This window comes from Onychostoma macrolepis, chromosome 21 (genome assembly GCF_012432095.1).
Source record: "Onychostoma macrolepis isolate SWU-2019 chromosome 21, ASM1243209v1, whole genome shotgun sequence".
Lineage (NCBI taxonomy): Eukaryota > Metazoa > Chordata > Actinopteri > Cypriniformes > Cyprinidae > Onychostoma > Onychostoma macrolepis.
The window spans coordinates 2,036,526-2,058,970 of NC_081175.1; the positions used below are offsets into that span (position 1 = coordinate 2,036,526).

The 22,445-nt window shown below is 34.8% G+C and overlaps 3 protein-coding genes across 4 annotated transcripts; 2 read left to right on the forward strand and 1 right to left on the reverse strand.

The window, feature by feature from the left end:
• Positions 1-1,139: 1,139 nt before the first annotated feature.
• cdkn2aipnl (CDKN2A interacting protein N-terminal like) lies at positions 1,140-4,253 on the forward strand. The gene is made up of 3 exons (XM_058759241.1): positions 1,140-1,401; positions 2,257-2,371; positions 4,018-4,253. Exons 1-3 carry the CDS (start codon positions 1,190-1,192, stop codon positions 4,021-4,023), a joined length of 333 nt encoding a protein of 110 aa, XP_058615224.1. The 5' UTR covers positions 1,140-1,189; the 3' UTR covers positions 4,024-4,253.
• A 1-nt stretch (position 4,254) lies between these two features.
• On the reverse strand, positions 4,255-8,634 carry ube2b (ubiquitin-conjugating enzyme E2B (RAD6 homolog)). Of its 2 annotated transcripts, none has more exons than XM_058759239.1 (6): positions 8,476-8,634; positions 7,503-7,583; positions 7,378-7,403; positions 6,155-6,244; positions 5,994-6,082; positions 4,255-4,903 (listed from the first exon to the last, which is right to left on the reverse strand). In XM_058759239.1, exons 1-6 carry the CDS (start codon positions 8,517-8,519, stop codon positions 4,775-4,777), a joined length of 459 nt encoding a protein of 152 aa, XP_058615222.1. In that variant the 5' UTR covers positions 8,520-8,634; the 3' UTR covers positions 4,255-4,774. The 2 variants fall into 2 exon arrangements, with proteins under 2 accessions (XP_058615222.1, XP_058615223.1); XM_058759240.1 differs by having other exon boundaries at positions 5,983-6,082.
• Positions 8,635-10,826: 2,192 nt separating this feature from the next.
• On the forward strand, positions 10,827-22,099 carry ppp2cab (protein phosphatase 2 catalytic subunit alpha b). Its single transcript, XM_058758487.1, has 7 exons — positions 10,827-11,157; positions 15,849-16,058; positions 18,111-18,284; positions 18,937-19,026; positions 19,197-19,358; positions 20,474-20,592; positions 21,459-22,099. Exons 1-7 carry the CDS (start codon positions 11,056-11,058, stop codon positions 21,529-21,531), a joined length of 930 nt encoding a protein of 309 aa, XP_058614470.1. The 5' UTR covers positions 10,827-11,055; the 3' UTR covers positions 21,532-22,099.
• The last annotated feature ends 346 nt before the right edge of the window (positions 22,100-22,445 follow it).

Genomic DNA, 22,445 nt, shown 5'->3' on the forward strand with positions numbered 1-22,445 from the left:
GCATATCTGATTTTTATATTAAACATTCACATAATGAAGCATGTGTGAAATATATATATTTTTATAGGCCTCGTCAAGGGAGGTGCAATATTTTATATTCATTTTTTTGTGCAAATGAAAAAAAAAGCAAGGTTGTGAGGGATAGATGCACAGTGTTTTATCAACTTTGGAGATGCATGCTTCTAAAACATGTCAAATAAGATAGATGTAAAATAAGACCTTAAAGAGGATAGTGCACACAAAAACACAAAAGAAGATATTTCAAAGAATGCTGGGAAACAAAACAGTTGACGGTAGCCATTGATTTACATTGTAAACACTGCTAGGTAGATTACTTGCAAGTTATAATCCATTACTGATTGCAAATTACTCAACAAAAATTATAGTTAGTAATGTAATCCATTAATACTTTTAGATTACTTTTGACCTATCACATTGATTTAATCTTGTACCATAGGCCTACTGATATAAACATACATAGAGAAAGAAAATCTATTCAATGCATTAAACATTACATTACACAAATCATACCAACAATCAAAATAAAACACTCACTAAAAAGATCTCATGTGAGCATTAGCCAATAACAGATAACCTTGAAAATGCAAATGTGTTAATTATTATAAGGCCTACCTAAAATCTCAGGGGATACTTGAAGTAAATATATTAGGTGAAAGAGGATCGGCCAACAAAACAGTTTGGGAATCCCTGCATTACACAGAATTAACAGCTGTTGTGTGAATAAAATGTAATGATGTAATCAATAAAAAAAGTAACTGTAGTTGGATTACAACTAAGTATTTTAAATGTAATATAATTTTACATTTTTGAAATCTGATTATGTAATCCAGATTACATGCCGCCTAATCAGTTTGCAAATGATGACAGAATTTTCATTTTGGGGTCAACTGTCCCTTTAAGACATACAACCTACCGACTGTGTGTCTGTCCCTCACAGCCTCGCTTTCATTTGAGGAAAGTTTAAATGTACGATGACACCAAATCATATATATATATATATATGTAATATGTATATGTATATATATATATATATAATGAAAATCGGATGTTGTTTTCCGCTGAAGTCCCGCGGCTCTGTAGTGTTCGTGACGCTAGGCGGCGACGTTCCCTTTAAGGGCATCCGTCACGAGCGGAAGAAGAACAGTGACGTCATCGCCCCGGCCCAAACATGGCGACTATGGACGTGGAGGATTTCATCGGACAGAACAGGCAGCTGTCGGATTTAGTCGAGACGTTTCGCAGCTTTTCCGAAAGCGAAAAACACTGGAAGAGCAGGAGGGAGTTTCTGTTCAGAAACATCAACGACTATGAAGACCCTCACCTGGATCAGCTGCTCGCTCTGTCTATGGTGTGGGCGAACCACGTGTTCCTGGGCTGCAGGTCAGAATAAAAGCACTGACCGCCGCCGGTCGTGATCATAAACAATTGCTGAAAACAGGGAACAGTTACACTAAAACGGAAAACAATTCAAGAAACGGGTGAAAATATCAATACGCACGGAATGCTGTAATTGATTAACTGCAAGGTTATACATCTAACATTTGTTACAAAAAAAATTATATATTTTTCAAAATATATACTGTGTGTATGTGTAGTTATATATACATATACACAGTACACACACATATATATATATATATATATATATATATTATGCAAACAAAAACTTTTATTTTGGATGGGATTAATGTTTGACAGCACTAATTATTAACTGAGTGTCAATAATAACTGAGCAGCAAATCAGCATCTTAGAATGATTTGTGAAGGATCACGTGACACTGAAGACTGGAGTAATGATGCTGAAAATACAGCTTTGATCACTGAAATAAATTACTTTTTGCAATATGTTTACATAGAAAACAGTTATTTGGAATTGTAATAATATTTAATATTTTTACTGTACACATGTCTCGTTGAGCAGGAGAGATTTATTTCAAAAACATTAAAAATTGTAATTGCATTTTAAATCGAGTTAAAAATGTTAAGTGGCTGTAATAGCATTTTATGCACTAAATATGACTTGTGTCAAAAGTGCAAATGTATTTCCATTTTTAAGCAAGTAACCTCTCGACTGAAAGTTCAAGTTCAGTTTTTTTTCTAGAGCACGTACAAGGCTGCACAACAAACCGTAAAATACAATAAAGAGAAAAAATGAGGTGTAATTGCTGTTGATTCGTCTAGTTTCAGGGATTGTGTAATATTGTGAAATGTTAAAGACTGAAGCTGTGTTTGTAGGTATGATCCAGTGCTGCTGGAGAAGGTGAGAGAGATGGCAGAGGGGATTGAGGTGGAGGACGCTCCTGTTTTTAAGACCAGAGATGAACTGATCAAACAGCAACAACAACAGAAGGTAAACCATCCTGCGTCCTTCAGTTAACATGCATTGGAGCTGAAGCGAGTGTTATCTGTGGAAGACCATTTCTGCCACCGGATAAAATAAATGAAAAAGGTCATTTCAGTTGTCTCCCACTTCTGACTTTTTCTTTCAAATTGCAACAGAAAAAGGCAGAATTGTGAGTGATCAATTTATAATTCTGAGTTTATATCACACAGAATTGCGAGGGGAAAAAAGTCTAAATTGTGAGATCAAAAGATGCTATTATCCTTATTTACTTTTATATCCCATAGTTTGAGTTTTATGGATTAATTTCATCTTTAAATGTCCTTTCTGAAGCAGTTAATTGCTGGCAAGCTGGGGCTTTAATAAAGCTTGGCAGTCTATGCAGTAGAAACGTGAAAATTGTTTTCAGATCAGTACTCCATGGTGTTTCTTTTTGCCTAAAACTTCCCAAAAAGCTAGTTGAAAATAAGTGAAGGACCAATCAATCATTATTTTCACGGCTAAGATTTTTTACAAGCAAATGAGCCGATTCCATTACTGATTGCTGATATGTATTTTTTTTTTTTTCTGTGTATAAGCAAAAGACCAAAAAGAATGAAAGAGTAGATGATCAAGATGTTTATTTGCTCTATTATGGGCTGAACTGGCCTAAAACAAAAAACACAAATATCTGTAGCCATTTCAAATCAGAGGCAACCATTGCATTTAACTCATGATTCAAACAAAGATGCTGCTATGCATGCAACATGAGCAGATGGTTTTTTTTTTTATCTTGTCTTTGCATCCATATTCAGTGTGACCAGACTCTGGCTGCTGTTAATGTCCTGTTTACAGACTTCGTAATATATTTTTTTGTTTATTTGTTTGTGTGCAAGTCTGGAACAGAGAGCAGTAGGGGTTCGATAATGACAAAAAAAATCATGTTTTCTAGAATTTTGTTGACACTGATAATTAGATGATATTTTGCTGATTGTGTTATTGTTGGCAGGTTTAGGACTGCCGTGGAGTTCTTACATTTAATCAGTAAATTTAATTCGAGTAGTAAGACACTATAGGGCTGTTACCAATCAGATGAAATCAGTATCAACAGAAGTCGTGTTTGCAGTGCAGAGGTGGCACAGAATCTGCATCTGAAGTGGCTTTTAGATGATTGTTTAATGCAGGACATGAATGCATTTAACTTGCAGTTACAAATGCAGTAATAACGTTTGATGTATTAAAAAAAATACCGATATTCAAAATTTCTGCAGATTTTATGAAGGTAAATTCAAGACCAGTTAAAGAAAATTTTACACAATGTGTAATATGGTCTCTAAATGTAAATGTCTTTTTTAGCAATGCTTTTGAAAGCACAAAATCATGGCGCTGGATGAAATACAGAAAAATAATTTTTTTAATGCATGCAACATTTAGGAATATAGGCGAATTAGGAATATAGATCAGAACTCAAATCATTGTAGCACTGGCCAGTTTTGCACAGACAAGCAGCGCTAATCATTTACTAATTTTATAGTTGGAGAAGAGGAGGAAACATGATAAAATGCCTAGAAAGGAAGGCATTTCTATTCACAAAATCATGAGATGAAGCAGGTGTTGAAGCCTTGCGGTCCTCAGAAGGGAAATGTTGCAAATAATCTGTTCTATCTTTTCTGCAGAGGTGACGCCTGCACGACTCGTGTTGTTTCAGCAGCATCATTACTACATCCACTTGACGAGGAACTGATGAAGAACTGCCTGAGATCCGTGGATCGTCACTATTTGAGTCACTCACACCACCTTGTAATAATGTCTAGCTGTACATATGATGACCTGTTTTTTGGTATTTTTAAATGCTTTTTTATTATGCATGTTTCAATAATTAGCCACAATAAAAATGAATGCATTCTCTTCACTCCAAGTCTGAAAAATGTTTTATTTTTCTTTTATACAGCATATTAGAAGTATAAATGTTCTTATGATAAATTCACAAAAACTAAAACATCCCCTCAACACTGTCATCCAAGCATTACTCGCGTGTTCTCTCAAAACTCATCGCTGCGTGTCCGACGCAGTTTAGAAGAACGTGCCCTCGTTTTATTAAACCGAAGCATCGTCAAATACAGATACAAAAAATGATTCCCACAGTCGATCATCAGGTGCATTTAAAGGCAAGACGGGCATGTCATCAGTTTTCAAATATATTAATGATGGTTTACTGAAGAACTGAGAGATGGACATATTTAGGGATTGCACTCGGACAACATTGCATTGCATTCAACTGCATCAATCTGACAACAGTATGATTCAAATTTTGTTAGCAATAACTTATCATGCAGTTAAAAAAAAATAAATAAGCACACAAATGTTGTCGATTTTTGTCAAATGCATTTGCAAAGAAGTGAATAATCCTATGAGTGGTTGTGGCCTGTAGCGTTACGAGTCGACCCAGCTCTGCTCCACGATGGCCGACACTCTCTTCTCATATTCACGTTTGTTCTCCTGATAGAGCTGAGCCGCTTGACTGTTGGCTGGGCTGTTTGGATTGGGCTCGTCTAATAGAGACTAAAAACAACCACACACACCTCAAGAATAATACACGCAGCTCATATTTCACCCACAATGTCAGATTAAACGGGACAAAAATGGTCATAAGCATATTAAACAATATTTTTTCTGCTTTCCCTGACAAGTTATCTTTTTACCAACTAGGCATCAGATTTTCATGTTGCAATAATTGCTGAAGCTGAAATAAGTTGCATAAAGTGTTGTTGGTAACACTTTACAATAAGGTTCGTTAGTTAACATGAACAATACTTCTACAGTATTTATTTATCTTAGTAAATGTTAATTTCAGCTTTTACTAATGCATTATTAAAATCACAAGTTGTGCTTGTTAACATTAGTTAATGCACAATGAACGACTGTATTTAAATGTGTTCATGTTAGTTAATACATTGATGACACCTTATTGTAAAGTGTTACCGTGTTATTATACTGTAACACATATAATAACTCTTTCTTATTACAAAAAGAACTATACTTTGTTTGTGTGTATCGATTAATTGTATTTAAATGTTTCAAACAGATTAAAGAGCGATTCGTAATACTTTACAATAAAGTCTCAGTGGTAAACGTTAGTTAATGCATTAACTAACATTAACGATGAGAAATAGTTACTTTTGTTACAGAAGTTGTTAATGTTAATTCAAAAAAATACAGCTGAACTGTTAGTTGTTAGCTCAGGTCCATTAAATAAGTTACTAATGTGTTATTAAACATTAGCTGTGATTAAAAAGTGCTTTAGAAGTAGTTTGCATTGTCAGTTAGCTTATTAATGTTAGCATTACAGCGGTGGTGATGGGAAAAGTATTCATAAAATACATTCTAAAAATCTGAATAGTAATTATTCACTGTATTTTGTAGTGCTTTCGATAACAATAGCATGCATGTTCATTATTGTATGTATTGTATATCGCACATGTGTATTACCAACACTATTCCTTGTCATAATTACCAAAAATTCATTCATTTTCAGGATTTAAAACAATAGAAAAATGCAGATATACACATGTATTTTAATCTGAAATGTTGTTACTGAATAATAAAATACACTTGTAAATAGAAGTGTAACGAGAACAAACCCATCATGCACCTGGATGGATGTCAGAATGGAGGAAACGTCATACGTGGGACTCCAGCGATTCTGAAGAATGTCTAAACATATACTGCCATCTGCATAGACTGACAAACACAACATCATTCATCAGAAACACTGCAAACGCTGATCGGCCAGCATCACTGTCAGCTGCTCACCATTTGGGTGAAACATTTTGGAGATGAAGCGAACCGTAGGAGGCTTGTTAGGATATTCTTCTGAAAATTCAATAACCAGCTTAAATGTTCCTGCGGAGAGAAAGAGAGAGAGATTTCAGATGAATACAAATAACATCGACACAACAATAGAAACAATCACACACGTGTACAGTTAAGGATATAAACCGCAAAATGTTATTATTAAGATATGTTTCTATTTTTATGCAACGGAACATGCTGTTCAAAACTAATTACATTGTAATTTAAAAAAACAAGACTAAATTTTGCACATTTTTCTAAAATACAAACTTTTGAACAGCAGTGTATATTGTTAGAAAACATTTCTATTTTGAATAAATGCTGTTCTTTTTAACTTTTTATTCTTATAAGAATTCTGGAAAAAGTATAAATATTAAGCAGCACAACTGTTTTCAACACTGATAATAAATCAGCATATCAGAGTGATTTCTGAAGGATCATGTGACACTGAAGACTGGAGTAATGATGCTGAAAATTCAGCTTTGCATCACAGAAATAATTATATTTTAAAGTATATTAAAATAGAAAACGGTTAAAATTGCAAAAATGATTTTTTTTTTAATAAAAGCCTCGATGAGCAGAAGAGACTTTGAAAAACAAAGCCTTGAGAATATATATATATATATATATAAACATTTTGAGATATATATATAGAAACTTTGACATTAAGAAATAACTATTTGTACACAGCCTATAAATGCATTAACAATGTAGAAACTACAGTTTATAAACTATGAATTAACTATAAACAGTTTGCAAATTATTTAATATTGAATAATACTGAATTACTTTAACTAAAACTATTCATTTTTTAGTCATTAATAATAATTGGATTTTTTTCTTTTTTTTCTTTACAAACTAATCAAAGAAATAATGGAAATAATGCTGTTAAATAATGGTCACACTTTATTTTAAGGACCAATTCTCACTATTAAATAAGCATTAACTACAACTCTGGCCTCAATAAACTCCTAATTTGCTGTTTATTAATAGTTAGTAAGGTAGTTGTTAGTTTAGGTATGGGGTGGATTAAGGGATCTAAAATATGCTCATGCAGAATAAGACATTAATATGTGCTTCGTAAGTAAGTACTAATAAACAACCAATATGCTAGTAATATGCATGCTACTAAGCAACTAAGTTATTAACTAGTGTTTATTTGGAGGAATCAAGGATTGGCTCACCGTCTTCAAAAGGAGTTCCTACAGGCCTGCAAGCAAACACAGGAACAATGCTAATGTTCTTAACACAGATCCACATCTCTTCATTCACAGCAAACTTCATTCTCAGTTCATTTCAACAAACATACCCAAAAATCACAGCGTTCCACAGCATGATGTTGTTTTCTGAAGGAGCGCCACTCACACCAGTTGGAGGATCTTCTTGAAGTCTGCAAACAAATACGAACAAGCTTATGGGTTATACATTAAATATATACAAGTCAAAATCTGCTAAGGGTTAATAATGGAATACCAGTGTTAATAAGTGATTTTTCACTATTGTTTACAACAGGATCTTCATTTTCATGGGTTTAAATAAACAATTGATGTTATTAGAGACAACAAAAACAACTTTGTGCATCAAAACCACTCCTTTTCTTGTAAAAAATGAACTTGTTTTTCAAGTCAATGAATTTGCGACAGCTAAACATAACATTTTTGACAAGCCAAACATGTCAGTCTCTGAGTAACACCTCATTTTATTTAAAACACAGCTAAACTTCATGCCATAAAATGAATATTATCTGCAAAAAAGCAAAAAAAAAAAAAAAAAGTTTAGTTGGGGTGGGGTCAACAGTGTAAGTATAGATGTAACTATAGGAATTAATCACAGATTAATTACAGTTTAAATATGAATTCAAAGTAAACATGTATGTGCATTGCATCAATTGATTCATTTAAATGTAAGTACATAGGCTAGTAGGTAAAGACACTTAATATAAAGCGGGTCCATATTATTATATGAAAATAAAGAGTTACAGTAAGAATGCCGATGCTGTGATGCTATTTCTGGTTGGCTAGTCAGAGCTGTATCTTCAGACCTACACAACATTTGTGGCCTAAACAAGCTCGTCTACGATGCCCACAGATGCTGTCGACCCTGACAATAAAAGTACTGTGGTACTTTACTATGGTACAGAAAAACCCATCGCGACTGAACTCTTGTTCTGCTCGTGCTAGCGCAGGCCTAGCGGCTAACGCTGCTAAAGGCTAGCCCGGAGTATAAACACAGCCCGCCTGAGGCCTCACATCGACACAAAACACTCGTCTGAAGACACAAACCTCTTAAAGTCTCTCATGAGCCGCCGTCTCGCCGGAGTAGACATGCTTTAATAACGGCTTACTGTCATAAAACGAGCAGAAGAGCGTCGGATTCAGGAGGATAGGTGCGATGCGCCGGTGACGTCACGCGTGACGCCATCGACCTGGCAACAGCCGCAGAAGCAAATTATTTTCATCTATTTTGCCATTGTTTGTATACAAAAATATTCGGGACTGATAGCGAACGTTTAATTAAGTGGAAATTGTGCATTGCTTTACAGCTGAGTGGTTCTGACATATTAATATACTTCAATGATCGTGATATTGTTAAAGATAAGGCATAGACAATTATTAATGTACGTGGGAAACTTTCATATTCGTAAAATCAAATGGTCAGACTTCAAACCAAATTTTTCTCACTTTAAAAATTATTTCAAGCTTTACTGTAACACTTTACAAAACTGCACAAAAGGCGATTAGAGCGTATAACATTATATATAAATAAATAGCCTTTATGACATTGTAGCATTAAATTGTATTTTTCCTGTGAAGATTTTATACACACACACACACACACACATATATATATATATATATATATATATATATAAGTTTTTGGGCTCTATCACATGTTTTTGGTTGAGGACTCACTTGTCACTCCACTTTTTAACTATTAATAAACAATTCCACAGATTTTCGAAACAATAACATGAGGATTTTTAATGATGAGGTGATTTGCATTCCTCTTCTTATTAATGTTTCTGTTTTTTATTTTAATCATAGTCATAAAATTTAATATAAATTATATATATATATATATATATATATATATATATATATATATATATTTATTTTATTTTATTTTATTTTATTTTTAATTTATTTATCCTTTTTAACTCATGTTTACCCTCTTTTATGTGTGTTTTTCTCTTGTTTCTGTTGCTCTTTAATGTTCACCTGAAGGTGTTGGTACAGTATCGTTAAGAAACAATGCATTCATAATTATCTTTTTATTTAACTAGTAGGTCTAATAAAAATGTCACCGATTCTTAAACTAATATCAGGATTTTTTTCAGTGATTTGAATAATGTGGTTTAGTTTGCTCTCCTCTAGATATTAAGATATTTCCCTCTTTCATTCATTAAATAATTCTAATAAATTTAATATGACTTTTTAAATGTTTTTTTTTTTTTTATGTTTGCCTTCTTTTATGTGTTTTTTCTCTGTAGGAGATTTTCTGTTGATGCTCTGTAATGTTCTCCTGAGGGTGTTTTCTCCTGTTTTTTGAAAATATAAAACACAATGGCGCTTTCAGTGCTAAAATAGTTTTTACACTAAAAAAAAAGCTACTTATTCCTTGAGGCACACTCAGTGAAACCATGAACTCATCTTCAGATCTTTCTCCAGACCATGTCTGCAAAACTTGTTCTTTTTGCTGCGTTTTTCAAAACACTAAACTGGTCTCTATAGTCAACTCTTCACTTATGCATTTGCATTATGCATGCAACTACAAACAGACGAGACAAATGACAAAAACACGTCTGTTTTTTGCTTGTTCAGTGTGTGGCAAAGTGCACAAGTTTGTAATACAGTATCATGTGCACAAATGCTGTATATATGTTTATATTCCTATTTACACTATAAACAGCCATCTGAAAGATTTAGCCCTTTAAAAGATTGGTATAATTCTAACATTACATCAGAAGAGTAAAATGATGCGCAGATGTCATTTCATGTGAAAAACCAGTTGTGCAAGCATTTGAAAATTGTGCTGCAAATATTTTTTGCAGGTGGTGGAGTATGAATGACAAAAGAGTTCATGGGTTTTGTAAGATGTGATTTCTGTGATTTTTGGAAGATGTGGTTGCATTAAATGTGAAAGCGATGAAAATAATTCATAGTTTGGTCCACATTATGTTTCACCAACTGTGTGAAGAGTTGACCAATATTGTTTTGAAACGGAAAAACTCAATTTTGAAATGAAATAAAATTATATATAACACAAAACACGCATGCAAGAGTGAATGTGCACGGATAAATCGTTTATAATAAATACATTCCATTAAAAATAATAATTGCGAATTTTGATTTCTTCTACAAAATAAGTTTCCTCACTGACCAATTATGACAATATGTATCAAGAATTATAAATGGAAAATGACGATGCATCATTACAAAATAATAGACCAGTTTATCTAAACTTTTACATAAACATTAATTTAACCGTTGACGTATTAATGAGATCCTATTGCCGTAAAGGAAAACGCCCAACGACGAATTTGGGAGCCAATCGGAAATCTAGAAAAGCTCCGGGCGGCCAATCAGAGCGGAGCAGCAGCTGTGAGCGTCCAATCAGCGTCGAGCCGGCTCTCGGTGTCTGATGTGAGGAAGGCTGAAGTGAAAACAACTGTGGCTCAGGGTGGGACTCTGAAGGCCGACGGCTTCTCATTTCCTCACAAGAGGAATTCCCTTAATTAATTATTTCAAGATCCCTGGCCACATGTACCTCTAAAAGTAATCTTTCGATAAAAGGTGGATATTCGTGGAAAGCTGGGTGAAGTTACAGCAGAAATCAGTGTGAAAACCGAGTAAAAAGCAGACATGGACGAAAAGGCGTTTTCGAAAGAGCTCGATCAATGGATTGAACAGCTCAATGAATGCAAACAGCTCTCAGAAAACCAAGTCAAGAGCCTCTGTGAGAAGGTATGTATGTGCAATACAGCTTCGACATCGAGTTTCAGTGTTTATTTGGTTTTTCCGCGTTAGCCGCGGAGTTACAAGATGGCGGAATTTTAAACGGACCCTACACTCACAAGAAACTACGATTGTTCTTAATTTAGAAACAAAACACAACACAAGCCGAATAGTCTTCCGTAAATCTTTTATGAAATCACTTGTGGTGAATATTAAGTTGGTTTATGAATTACGGTAGCCTGAAAGCTACACTACTAATCAACATACGGGAATCCGCAGTAAACCGCGATTTGTTAGTACGTTACTAAATCTTCTGTTGTGATTAAAAACAACACGTATGTCGTCGAGAGTTTCTACGTGTATATGTTTATTTAAAAACGCGGCGCTGCTTCCTCGTCGCTCACGCGCTCTTAAAATGGCGCCCGTGTAACTGACCATCATCTGATGACAGCGGTGCACACATCTCACTATTACCCAGCACTCTTTGGACTTTTATACTCCTGTAACATACTTACTCTTTCGTCCAAAAGTGTGTGAAAGGTTTGGTTGCATTTTGGGGGCCGCTTGAAGATTTAACCATGTTGGTCGAGGATTGTGTTTTTAGTTGTGCTCGGATTACTCGTGAAAAAACCTATCTAGCAAAAGAAAAATAGCTATTAAGTGACTTTATATTGAATATATTCCTAGGTGCACCAATAATATAACATTTAATGAGGGCCAATATGTGGCACACCAATCTCGCAATCACGTATTATCATGTGGATTGATAAAATCAACAGTTTAATAAACAAAAATAAGTAATTGAACTAGAATCTCACTATGGGATGAGTGATAAATGTGTTTCAATGTATTGTTTATTTATTTAACATGGCCCTTCATTGATTTGTAACAGCACTGTTTTACTAATGAACTTTCTGAAGCTGTATTTGCAATTAGTGGACATCTGTTCTTTTCTTCATCCTACACCTGAGCCCAATTCTTGGTTTTTGTATGTGAATGCCTATTTTGTGATATTTTTTAATCTGTTTTATTGTCTATGTTGTAAATGCATAGTATAACTCTTATTCTGAACAATTTGTTTAAATTTAGTAACTTTGCAATGCTTTTATCCAAAGCGACTTACAAATGAGGACAATAGAAGCAATCAATTCAACAAAAGAGCAATAGTATGTAAGTGCTGTGACAAGTCTCAGTTAGCCTAACACAGCAAGTTAATAAAATAAACAAGTAATTAGAATAGAAAAAAAGAACAGGGAACGCTAGTGTTAGAGGGTCTTTTTTAAATAAAAATAAAATGTCATAAGAATAGACGATGCTAGAGTTAGAGGGTCAAATGAAGATGGAAGAGATGTGTTTTTAGCCGTTTCTTGCTGGGATTGAGTTGGGCAGGTCACTGCACCAGGAGGGAACAGTTAACATTAAAGTCTGTGAAATTGATTTTGTGCTGCTTTGGGATGGCACTACAATGCGCTGTTCGCTTGCACATATTTTAAATATTACGATTTTATCACGATTCTTTGTCGTGTTTGTTTTACTAGTTTGCAAGTTGTCTGAGCAGTACAGCCAAACTAATTTCCCTATTACAAAGACAAAGCCTTTCAAGGTAACAAAATATTAAAAGAATGGTGGATATTTAGGCCAAAGTGGGCGAAGATAAAAATCTGTCATTATTTTATCTTTGTTAAAAAATGAGAACAAAGATGCACATTACAAATACACATAATATACAGATAAAACAAACAGTGTTTTATTTTCAGGTACAATAGGTGTATTTAGCAGGAGCAATTCAAGAAATTGAATGAACGAATATAAAAATAAAACACTATTGATTTCTATTAAAGCATTAAAAACAAATTTCAGTCGAGTAGTTTTTTTTGTTGTTGTTGTTTTAACATTAAAGAATAAAAATGATGTCATAGTGTTTTATTTTTAAACCGTCATTTAACTCACTCAAAATAAGTTTTAAACCTGAATGAGTTTTTCTTCTGCTGAACATAAATGCTATTTTGAAGAATGTGGAAAACCAAACAGCTGCTGGTCCACAGCGGCTTTCATAGTATTTTTTTTTCCTGCTATCAAAGTCAATATGGACCAGCAACTGTGTACTTACCCACGTTCTTCAAAATATCTTTTTTTGTGTTCAGCACAAGAAAGAAATTAATACAGGTTTGGGATAACATGATTCTGAGTCTATATGTAAACCTTGTGTGTTTTGACAGTATTAGTGCAAAATAAATCAGGTGCTGTTAGACAGGCTTTTTGTTTATGGGCTCAGAAAAAGTGCACGTCAGAACAGCACCGCACGTAAATGAAACGTTTAACCGGCAAGGCTTTAAAGCACATGCAAATAATGTACTTTTGTGATTGTGTATAAGTGCAGTGTCCCGTGAGAGTAACTCTACTGCTGAGTAAACACTGATGTGAATGTATGTGGTGTTGTACAGTATATGACGGGCCAGAACTGCAACAGACAGAATGTGCACTGTAGCACGATACTGAAATCTGTAAACTGTAGTTTATCATTGGCTTTATTGCAGATTTGCGTCACTCATATCTTGAAAGCTAAATAAATCATCAGCATGTATGGACAAGGCTGAGCGCAATTAATTTTTGACACTTTCCATTCCACCTTAAATGATGTGATGTGTTCTTAACATGTTTGTGTCTACAGAGGAGTTTCATTAACAGTGGGTGTGTTCAGGATGACGCCTAGGCTTCGTATACAGCTGTTTATGTTATTGCATTCAAAATCCAGTTGGCTCAAAACTGAAATTTCTTTTCTTTTTTTTTTATTATACTGTAGATCAGAATTTATACAGATTTGCTTTTTCATCTGCAGAATGAAATTAAAATCTTATTGATTTTAACTGTTGACTTATGAATTATAAGAACCTCAAAAATGTGCAATCAAGAAAAAAGAAATTAAGTTTTGTCATAAGAATGAAGCTTTAATTGTGTAGTATTAAAGGGGTCATCGGATGCCCATTTTCCACAAGTTGATATGATTCTTTAGGGTCTTAATGAAAAGTCTATAATATACTTTGGTTAAAACTTCTCAACGGGAGTGTAAAACAACACCCTTTTTACCCTGTCAAAAACAGCTCTGTTCACAACAAGCCGTTTCAGTGCATGTCTCTTTAAATGCTAATGAGCTCTGCTGACCCTCTCTTCCGTGGGGTGACGAGCCGTTCTCATGAGACTCTAAACTTTAGCCATGAAACTTGCTAACTAGCACATTATTAGGAAAGGTGATTTGCAAAGATTAATTCAGGAACGAAACACCGTCATGTTGTTTAGAGACGCAAAACAGTGCTTTGACTGTTTGGAAATGTTTATCGAAATTGCGCAAAAATTGGAAATATGGTCTAAAACATAAGTCTCTTAATTAACTTCTTTTTTAATGAACCGTTAACTTAAATCAATATCACATTTGTAATCATGGTATTTTTGGGGGGGGCATTCTTCGTGTGAAATTGATTAACTATATGAAGTGGTATAAATGTCTTGAATTTGTGATCATTCTAAATGCATTTTATTGGACTGAATCATGCAGCGAAAGAACGCACTCTAAATGCTCACTCGCACTAATCTAGTCTTTATTAATGCACTCTGTAGGGATGTTTTGAATGTTTTATTTTATTTTTTTTTTCAAAATACTCGATAATGTCAAATTGCACACCCCTAACATAGACGAATTTAAGGTAGATCAGGGGGCATTCCCTTCACAAACAAATGTAATCCTCTGCGCCTTCAGTGATTCAGATGTTGGGAGTAAATGACAACTGCTGTGTTCATTATTACATCCAACAACACAACACCTCAATCGCTTAGGAGTCATTCTTGTCTACACCTGCTCCGGCGTTGAAACAATGGAGGACTGATGACAGCTCACTCGGGGCGGGTCTGTGATAAAACACCAGTGTCAATCAACAATCGTGGGAGGGGCCTGTGCAAAACTACAACAGCCTGATCTGAAAAAGTGATCATCATTATTGGGTATTAAAAAAAAAAGAAGAAAAAAAAGCACTGAGTGAATTTTTATTATAGTGTGGATGTGTACACACACTGCCAACACGCATTTGTTCAAACAACATGTAAAAGTGAGTTTTGTATCCGATGGCCCCTTCAAAGACTTGAGGTAACTACTAGACGATTTAAAATATAATTAGCAGCTTCCTAGGTTGATGTTTTTTTTTTCTATATTGTTGACTGAATTACCTGGCCAGCTACTCAACATGTCAAGCATTGTGCTGAGCTAATGAAATTTCAAAAGTGTGGGTTTTTGACCTGTATTTTTAAGCGGGTGTCTTGTGTGCTTGGTTTATTCAACGTCACTAGAAAACTGCAATAAGTGGTTTTAAAATCACTGTAAACCACGGCTTCACGTCACTTATTGCTTTTAAAAACGTTACAACATAAACCTGACATGGTTTCATAAAATAAACCCACAGTAATACTGATGTTACGTGTGCTTATAGAATATTGTACGAAGTGGCTCAGACGATCATAATTTAGGACTGTCATAATAATGCTGTTGTTTTTCCATGCGTTTGCTGCTTTGCCTCGGTAGATTTTTGTGTTAACTTTTAGATAGTTCATTCAGCACACCAAAAAGCTCAACATTGTTTTACTTCAGTGTTTATCAGGGCCTTTATGATAATAGGATTAGAATAATTTTAAATTTTTTTTTCTCTCTGCAGGCTAAAGAAATCCTGACCAAGGAGTCTAATGTGCAGGAAGTGAGATGTCCGGTCACCGTGTGTGGAGATGTACACGGCCAGTTTCATGATCTCATGGAGCTCTTCAGAATCGGAGGAAAGTCACCCGACACAAACTACTTGTTCATGGGAGATTACGTCGACCGAGGCTATTACTCTGTGGAAACAGTCACACTGCTCGTCGCTCTCAAGGTACGGGCCTGTTTTGGTAGTTTTTGACCTATATTTCAGAAATATTAAAGGCATAGTTCACCCAAAAATGAAAATTGTTATCATTTACTCCCCCCTCAAGTTGTTCCAAACCTGTATGAGTTTCTTTCTTCTGTTGAACACAAAACAAGATATTTTGAAAAACATTTGTAACCGAACAGTTGCTGGTAGCCATCGACTTCCATACTATTTTTTTTTTCCAGACTATGGATGTCAAAGGCTACCGTCAACCGTTTGGTTACAAATGTTTTTCAGAATATCTTGTGTGTGAGTAAACGATGACAGAGTTTTCATTTTTGGATGAACGAACCATTCAAACTAGCATGAATTGTAAATTGTGTCCATTTAAATCAGTATTTATGGTTATCCAGATTAATCACTTTAATGCATGTAGCATGTAATAAATATAATCGTAACTAGAGGTGCAACCCGTGATCCGTATGGACCAGTTCCCACGGTTCGGCACGCATGTGATTCGCAGATTAAGTTTATCATTTGCATGTGTTTTGTCTTGCCAAATTACACATCCAAGCAATTTCAGACCATTCATGTGAAAGAAGTCTAATCGGGACTCAGAGAGAGGCGCGATTCAGACAGCGTGTCAACAGATACATACACACAGTTATGTTAAAATACCCGTTTTGGCAAGTATTCAGGTAAACCCAGTCGGTTATGTCTTAAGTGAACGTAAACGGCTGAGAAAGAAACCGGATGTGTGTCAGTATTAAGTCCGTGCATTTGGCCTTAAAGAGACAGCAGCCTATAAACACCTGCTTCTCTCTGCTAATCAAACACCACCACAGCTTTAACAAAGATTAATCTGTACTGAACTTATGCAGTGAGCATTATTGTGTTGTTTTACACTTAATTATTACATTTCTGAACCTGAATACTACTATTACTGTCTTCATTTGTAACTTTGTTGTATTCATCTATGCTTGTAATTTGTGTATGTGTTCTTGTTTTATTACTGACTCTATAAGTTAAGCTAGTAGTTTCTGTTGGGGTATAGAAGTACTAAAAGTAAGCTTCTAATAATAAATGAAAAGCAAACTTTTTATATATTTTTGGCTAATACGAAAAATGATCCGATCCGTGACTGAAAATCTATAGTACGATCCGAACCGTGAGTTTTGTGATCTGTTGCATCACTAATCTTAGTCATAACATTTATGGTTGGATAGTCATGTCACAACATTTGGGAGGTTTCAACTACTAATTAATTATTCACAAGCTGAAGTTAGTATTTCTGTGTAAAACCCTGTTTGTTTGTTTGTTTGTTTATTTGTTATAAGTTAGAATCTCATGTTGCTCTGAGGATTTTATTTTTTTTTATAAATATCTTTGCATCATGTTATGTTATTTATTAATTTTTTTGCTCATTCGACTGCTAAAAAATCAAACGTACTTGTTCAGTTGCGTCTGCCTCCATTTATTTGTGATCTCAGAAAGTTTTAGTCCAAAAGCCTAACCATGTAAATACCGATTCCTTCTCATATATTTGTCACATTTATTTAGAAAGAATGATTCATTTCTATATATTTTCCACCAATGTATACAATCTGAGAAGGTTTGAGCGCTCTCTCCCACCTCAATGTATTGTTATCCTTTCAGCCTGAGCAACACTGTTATGATGTGATTTTATGACGCATGCCAAATATCAATAACAGGAAGTCCAGTGTCAACAGAGCATTGACAGATGAAATATGAAACCATAAACATACACTATGACAATGTGGCATTTTTCTGTGTTTTTTGAGCAGTCTCTGGTAACTTTTATATATATATATAAGTATTTATTATGGCATAGCCTTTAGTTGACTTGATGAGAATATTGCTTGTGAATAAATTATATTTACAGAACAATTTTTAAGAAGAGAAATGTGAAAACGGACGTGTAACATAACAGTGTCCTGCAGTCTGTACTCATACTCTCGAGTCACGAGACCATGTCCAATTAGTCTTTATGCAGGTTGATGGCCAATTTTATTTTGTATATTTTTGTTAACCATTGGTTATGTCTTCAAATTCTAGGTAAGGTACCGTGAACGCATTACAATACTTCGAGGGAACCACGAAAGCAGACAGATCACACAAGTGTACGGCTTTTATGACGAATGCTTACGGAAATACGGCAATGCAAACGTTTGGAAATACTTCACAGACCTCTTCGATTACCTTCCCCTAACTGCCTTGGTAGATGGTCAGGTATGTCGATCTTCCCTCTGCTGAAGCTCAACTGTGTGATGTGTTTTGATATTAAAATACTTTCTCCTAGATTTCACCACTGTTTGTTTGATTCCAGCCTGCCTGTCATTATTTCTGCGCTTCTGTGTAGTGACACTAAAATCCATTTTTATTTTTTCCAAATTCAGTTTTTTCCATTTTGTTTATTTATTTTTGATTTAAATTTCATTTTAGTTAAATTTAGCAATCAAAAAGCATGTCTAATTAATTGAGATCATGAAACTTAATTTAACAATGACATTTTAGAGCCCTATGAAATGTTTTATTTTTTTCCTCAAATTCGGTTTTATTTTTAATGAATTTATTTTATTTATTTTTTATTTCATTTTAATAGTTTAATTGATTTAATAATAAAACACAATCAATTAAATTGAATAAAAATAACATTTTTATTATTTTCTTTTCTTTTTACAATAATAGGGTTCAGTGAAATGTTTTGTTTTTCAGAATTTTAAAGGTAATCAAATTAACGTTTAAAACATGAAAAGTTTAATGAATATTTTAATCAAATGAAAAGAGAGTTACTGTTAAAAATCATACGGCCCTCAGTAAACCCTTCAGAGGGTATTGTGAAGGTTGCATCTCATTTTTTGTTGATCTTTTTTGCTTGCAGATCTTCTGTCTTCATGGAGGATTGTCACCGTCCATAGACACTCTCGATCACATCAGAGCGCTGGATCGTTTACAGGAAGTTCCTCATGAGGTATTGGACATAGATGATCCTATCATAGCGTTTAGCAGCAGACGGTGACAGCTGCAGCCCTGCTGTGTGTTTAACGTGTGCAGTTTGAGTCTAATAGCAAAATAAAGCTAAAAAAAAAAATGTTGCTTTAAACCGCACTAATGGCTCTCTTTGTCTGTGGTTTTCCTCAGGGACCCATGTGTGATTTATTGTGGTCTGACCCAGATGACCGTGGAGGTTGGGGTATTTCTCCTAGAGGTGCAGGCTACACCTTTGGGCAGGACATATCTGAGACGTTCAACCACGCTAACGGCCTTACGCTGGTCTCTAGAGCTCACCAGCTAGTGATGGAGGTGTGAACATCTCTTGATGCCACAATAGGCTCATAATCATCTATAATTTGAAGTTAGATACATGAACATCACTGCTGAATGGGACACGCATCGGCTTTCTGTTATCTTAAATTCATATGTGGACAAAGTGGAAAGTATTTGAATTTATTACTTTGCTATAAGATCAGTTGGGTCACACGTCTTGAGATCTCGACAGTGCGAGCGTTTCACTCGCGACTAAAAGAAGTGTGTTCTTAAAATGTCTGTCTGAAAAATTCAGTTTTATGAGTTAAGTGCCTGACTGGTATAACAAACAATTTAAGAGGCCTTAAATTTGGGGATGGAGATTACAATACAGCTTATTATGATTACACTTAAAGGCTATGATTTTATTAAATAAATGAGAGCTTCACGGTTAAAGGGATAGTTCACCCCAAAATGAAAATTCATTGAATCAATGAATACTGTGTAAGTAGATTAAAATAAAAATAATGTAATTCATTTCTGTGATGCGCAGCTGTATTTTCAGCATCATTGCTCCAGTCTTCAGTGTCACATGATCTTCAGAAATCACTCTAATATACTGATTTGCTGCTAAAAAACATTTCTGATTATTATTATCAATGTTGAAAACAGTGATGCTTAATATTTTGGGAACCTGTGATACCTTTTTTTCTTTTCAGGATGCTTTGAATAAAAAGTATTCTTTTCTAACACATAACTCCTCACTATCACTTTTTAAATCAATTTAACACATACTTGCTGAATAAAAGTATTAATTTCTTTAAAACAAAAATGTACTGACCCTGAACTTTTGAATGGTTGCGTATACTGTTAAAAATATTTATATTTTAAATAAATACTGTTCCTTTCAACTTTTTATTCACTATGAATCAGCATATTAGAATGATTTCTGAAGATCATGTGACTCTGAAGACTGGAGTAATGATGCTGAAAATACAGCTGTGCATCACAGAAATAAATTAAAGTTTAAAGTATATTAAAATAGAAAAGCATTATTTTCAATTGTAATTACTGTTTTTACTGTGTTTTTGATCAAATAAATGTAGCCTTGATGAGCAGAAGAGAAATCTTATATATCAGTGATTCTAAAATAACACACTTTTCTCTTCTAGGGTTACAACTGGTGCCATGATCGCAATGTGGTAACCATTTTCAGCGCACCCAACTACTGCTACCGCTGTGGGAATCAGGCAGCCATCATGGAGCTCGACGACACCCTCAAGTACTCCTTGTAAGTTGAAAAGCTTGATGGAAGCTAGGGCTGTCAAAAAAAAAAAATAGAATTTCGACTATTCGTCAAATTTAAAATAAAAATCCACTTTTGAATGCAAAAACGTTGCATTCAAATTTTAGGCGTGTGTCAGGCAGCTTTATCAGTGACGCTTGAGATGAGATGAAGATGTAGGTGTCATTGCATTTTAATGCTTTTTTTTTTTAGCCTGTCCAGTTGAAACCACTAGATGTGGCGCTGCTACATTACTCATTCAAAATATTGCGGGAAAAACAGAACAACAATGCGGAGAAGATGTTGTTTACATCAAAACTGAAACCGTTTACACAGAACGCACATTTATCACATTATCTAGAGGGACATCCATCACTGTTGCACTCGCGTCTCGCATGTTTAGAAAGCCATGTAAAATTAACGCAAATCCAACTTTTAAAAACCATCTTGAGATTTCATGGAGGTTTTCCCCATCTCACTGCATCTCATGTTTTTAAATAGAAAAAGTACTCTTTGTGATTGGTTTTCGGGTCCTTTGTATTAAACTATGCATACATAGCCGACATGATGCTGTTGTTTCTAATTGTTTAAGCAACTTAATTATATATGCTTTTTAAACATTATGCACTGTTTTTCAAAGATAGTCGTGTTATTTTATTGCTTTGAATAAACATGCATTAGTAATATTTTGCTCTGCACCCTCGTGTGGCCTCAGGAGAGAAGCCAAATCTGAAATTATGCCTTTTAAATTCAAATATAGATAATATTTAAGTACAAAATTCGATTTTTAGTTTTACAGCCATTTTGACAGCCCTAACGGAAGCGGATGCTGTCCATCTGAACATGTCTGATCTGTTGTGGTGTGTTTCCAGCCTGCAGTTCGACCCGGCGCCGCGCAGAGGAGAGCCGCATGTCACCCGCCGTACCCCCGACTACTTCCTGTGAATCCTTCAGCTCTGCACAGTATTGCCATGATATTATAATCCTCATTCAGTTTAAAGTAAGGGGGGAGGAATGGGCAACAGTATAGAAAAGAGAAAACCGATCCAGTGAGAAATGTCTGTGGACCAAAAGGTGTGTGCCATATCCAAACCGATCCGACACCACGAGCACCAGATATTCCCGTCTGCTCCTGCTTCTGTCCTCTGCTCTTTAGATCAACGCCGGCTGTGAAACCCTCCTGAACACACGGCCTCCTTCATGAACCCTGTTTGTGTTCTTTCTTTTTCTTTTTTATCTGTTTGCACTTTTTTTTTTCCTCAACAGAACGAAGTCCGTTTTACAGTTTATTTCCCTGTTTTCCATGCTCTACGGGTGATTAGATGCTTTTATATCCCAACAAGCTGGCGATTAATCTTTCCTACACTGAACGTGTTCAACAAATGCCAACTGATGATATGTGGCAGACTAAGATGGCATGGTGTCGTCTGAATCCTGGAATAGCTTCATATGATGGTTCTGTGTCTGTATAAAGGGTACCAGTTCAAGAATAAAGATGGATCTTGATCATGTACTTTGTGTGCTGTTCTCCTTGAATCCTCAACTGAGCCAAGCATAGACCTGTTTTTAATTTTCGACAGGCTGTGCGGGACTGAAGTACAGTGCGTTCAATGGATTGTTTTTGTATACTCGTATAAAGAACAGTTTTAAAAGTCAAGCATTGTGAAGATGACATGATTTAAGACCTTTATACAGTCTTGTTTTCATCTGTTAAATTGAATATGGCATTGAGCTGATGAGGTCTATTGCTGTTACTGCTTCTCTAAAGTCTAGTCATATTTATTTCTCTGGTGCTTTATACAATACAAATAGTTTTAAAGCAGGTTCACAGTAATAAATGTGAGAAAGTGTTAATATAA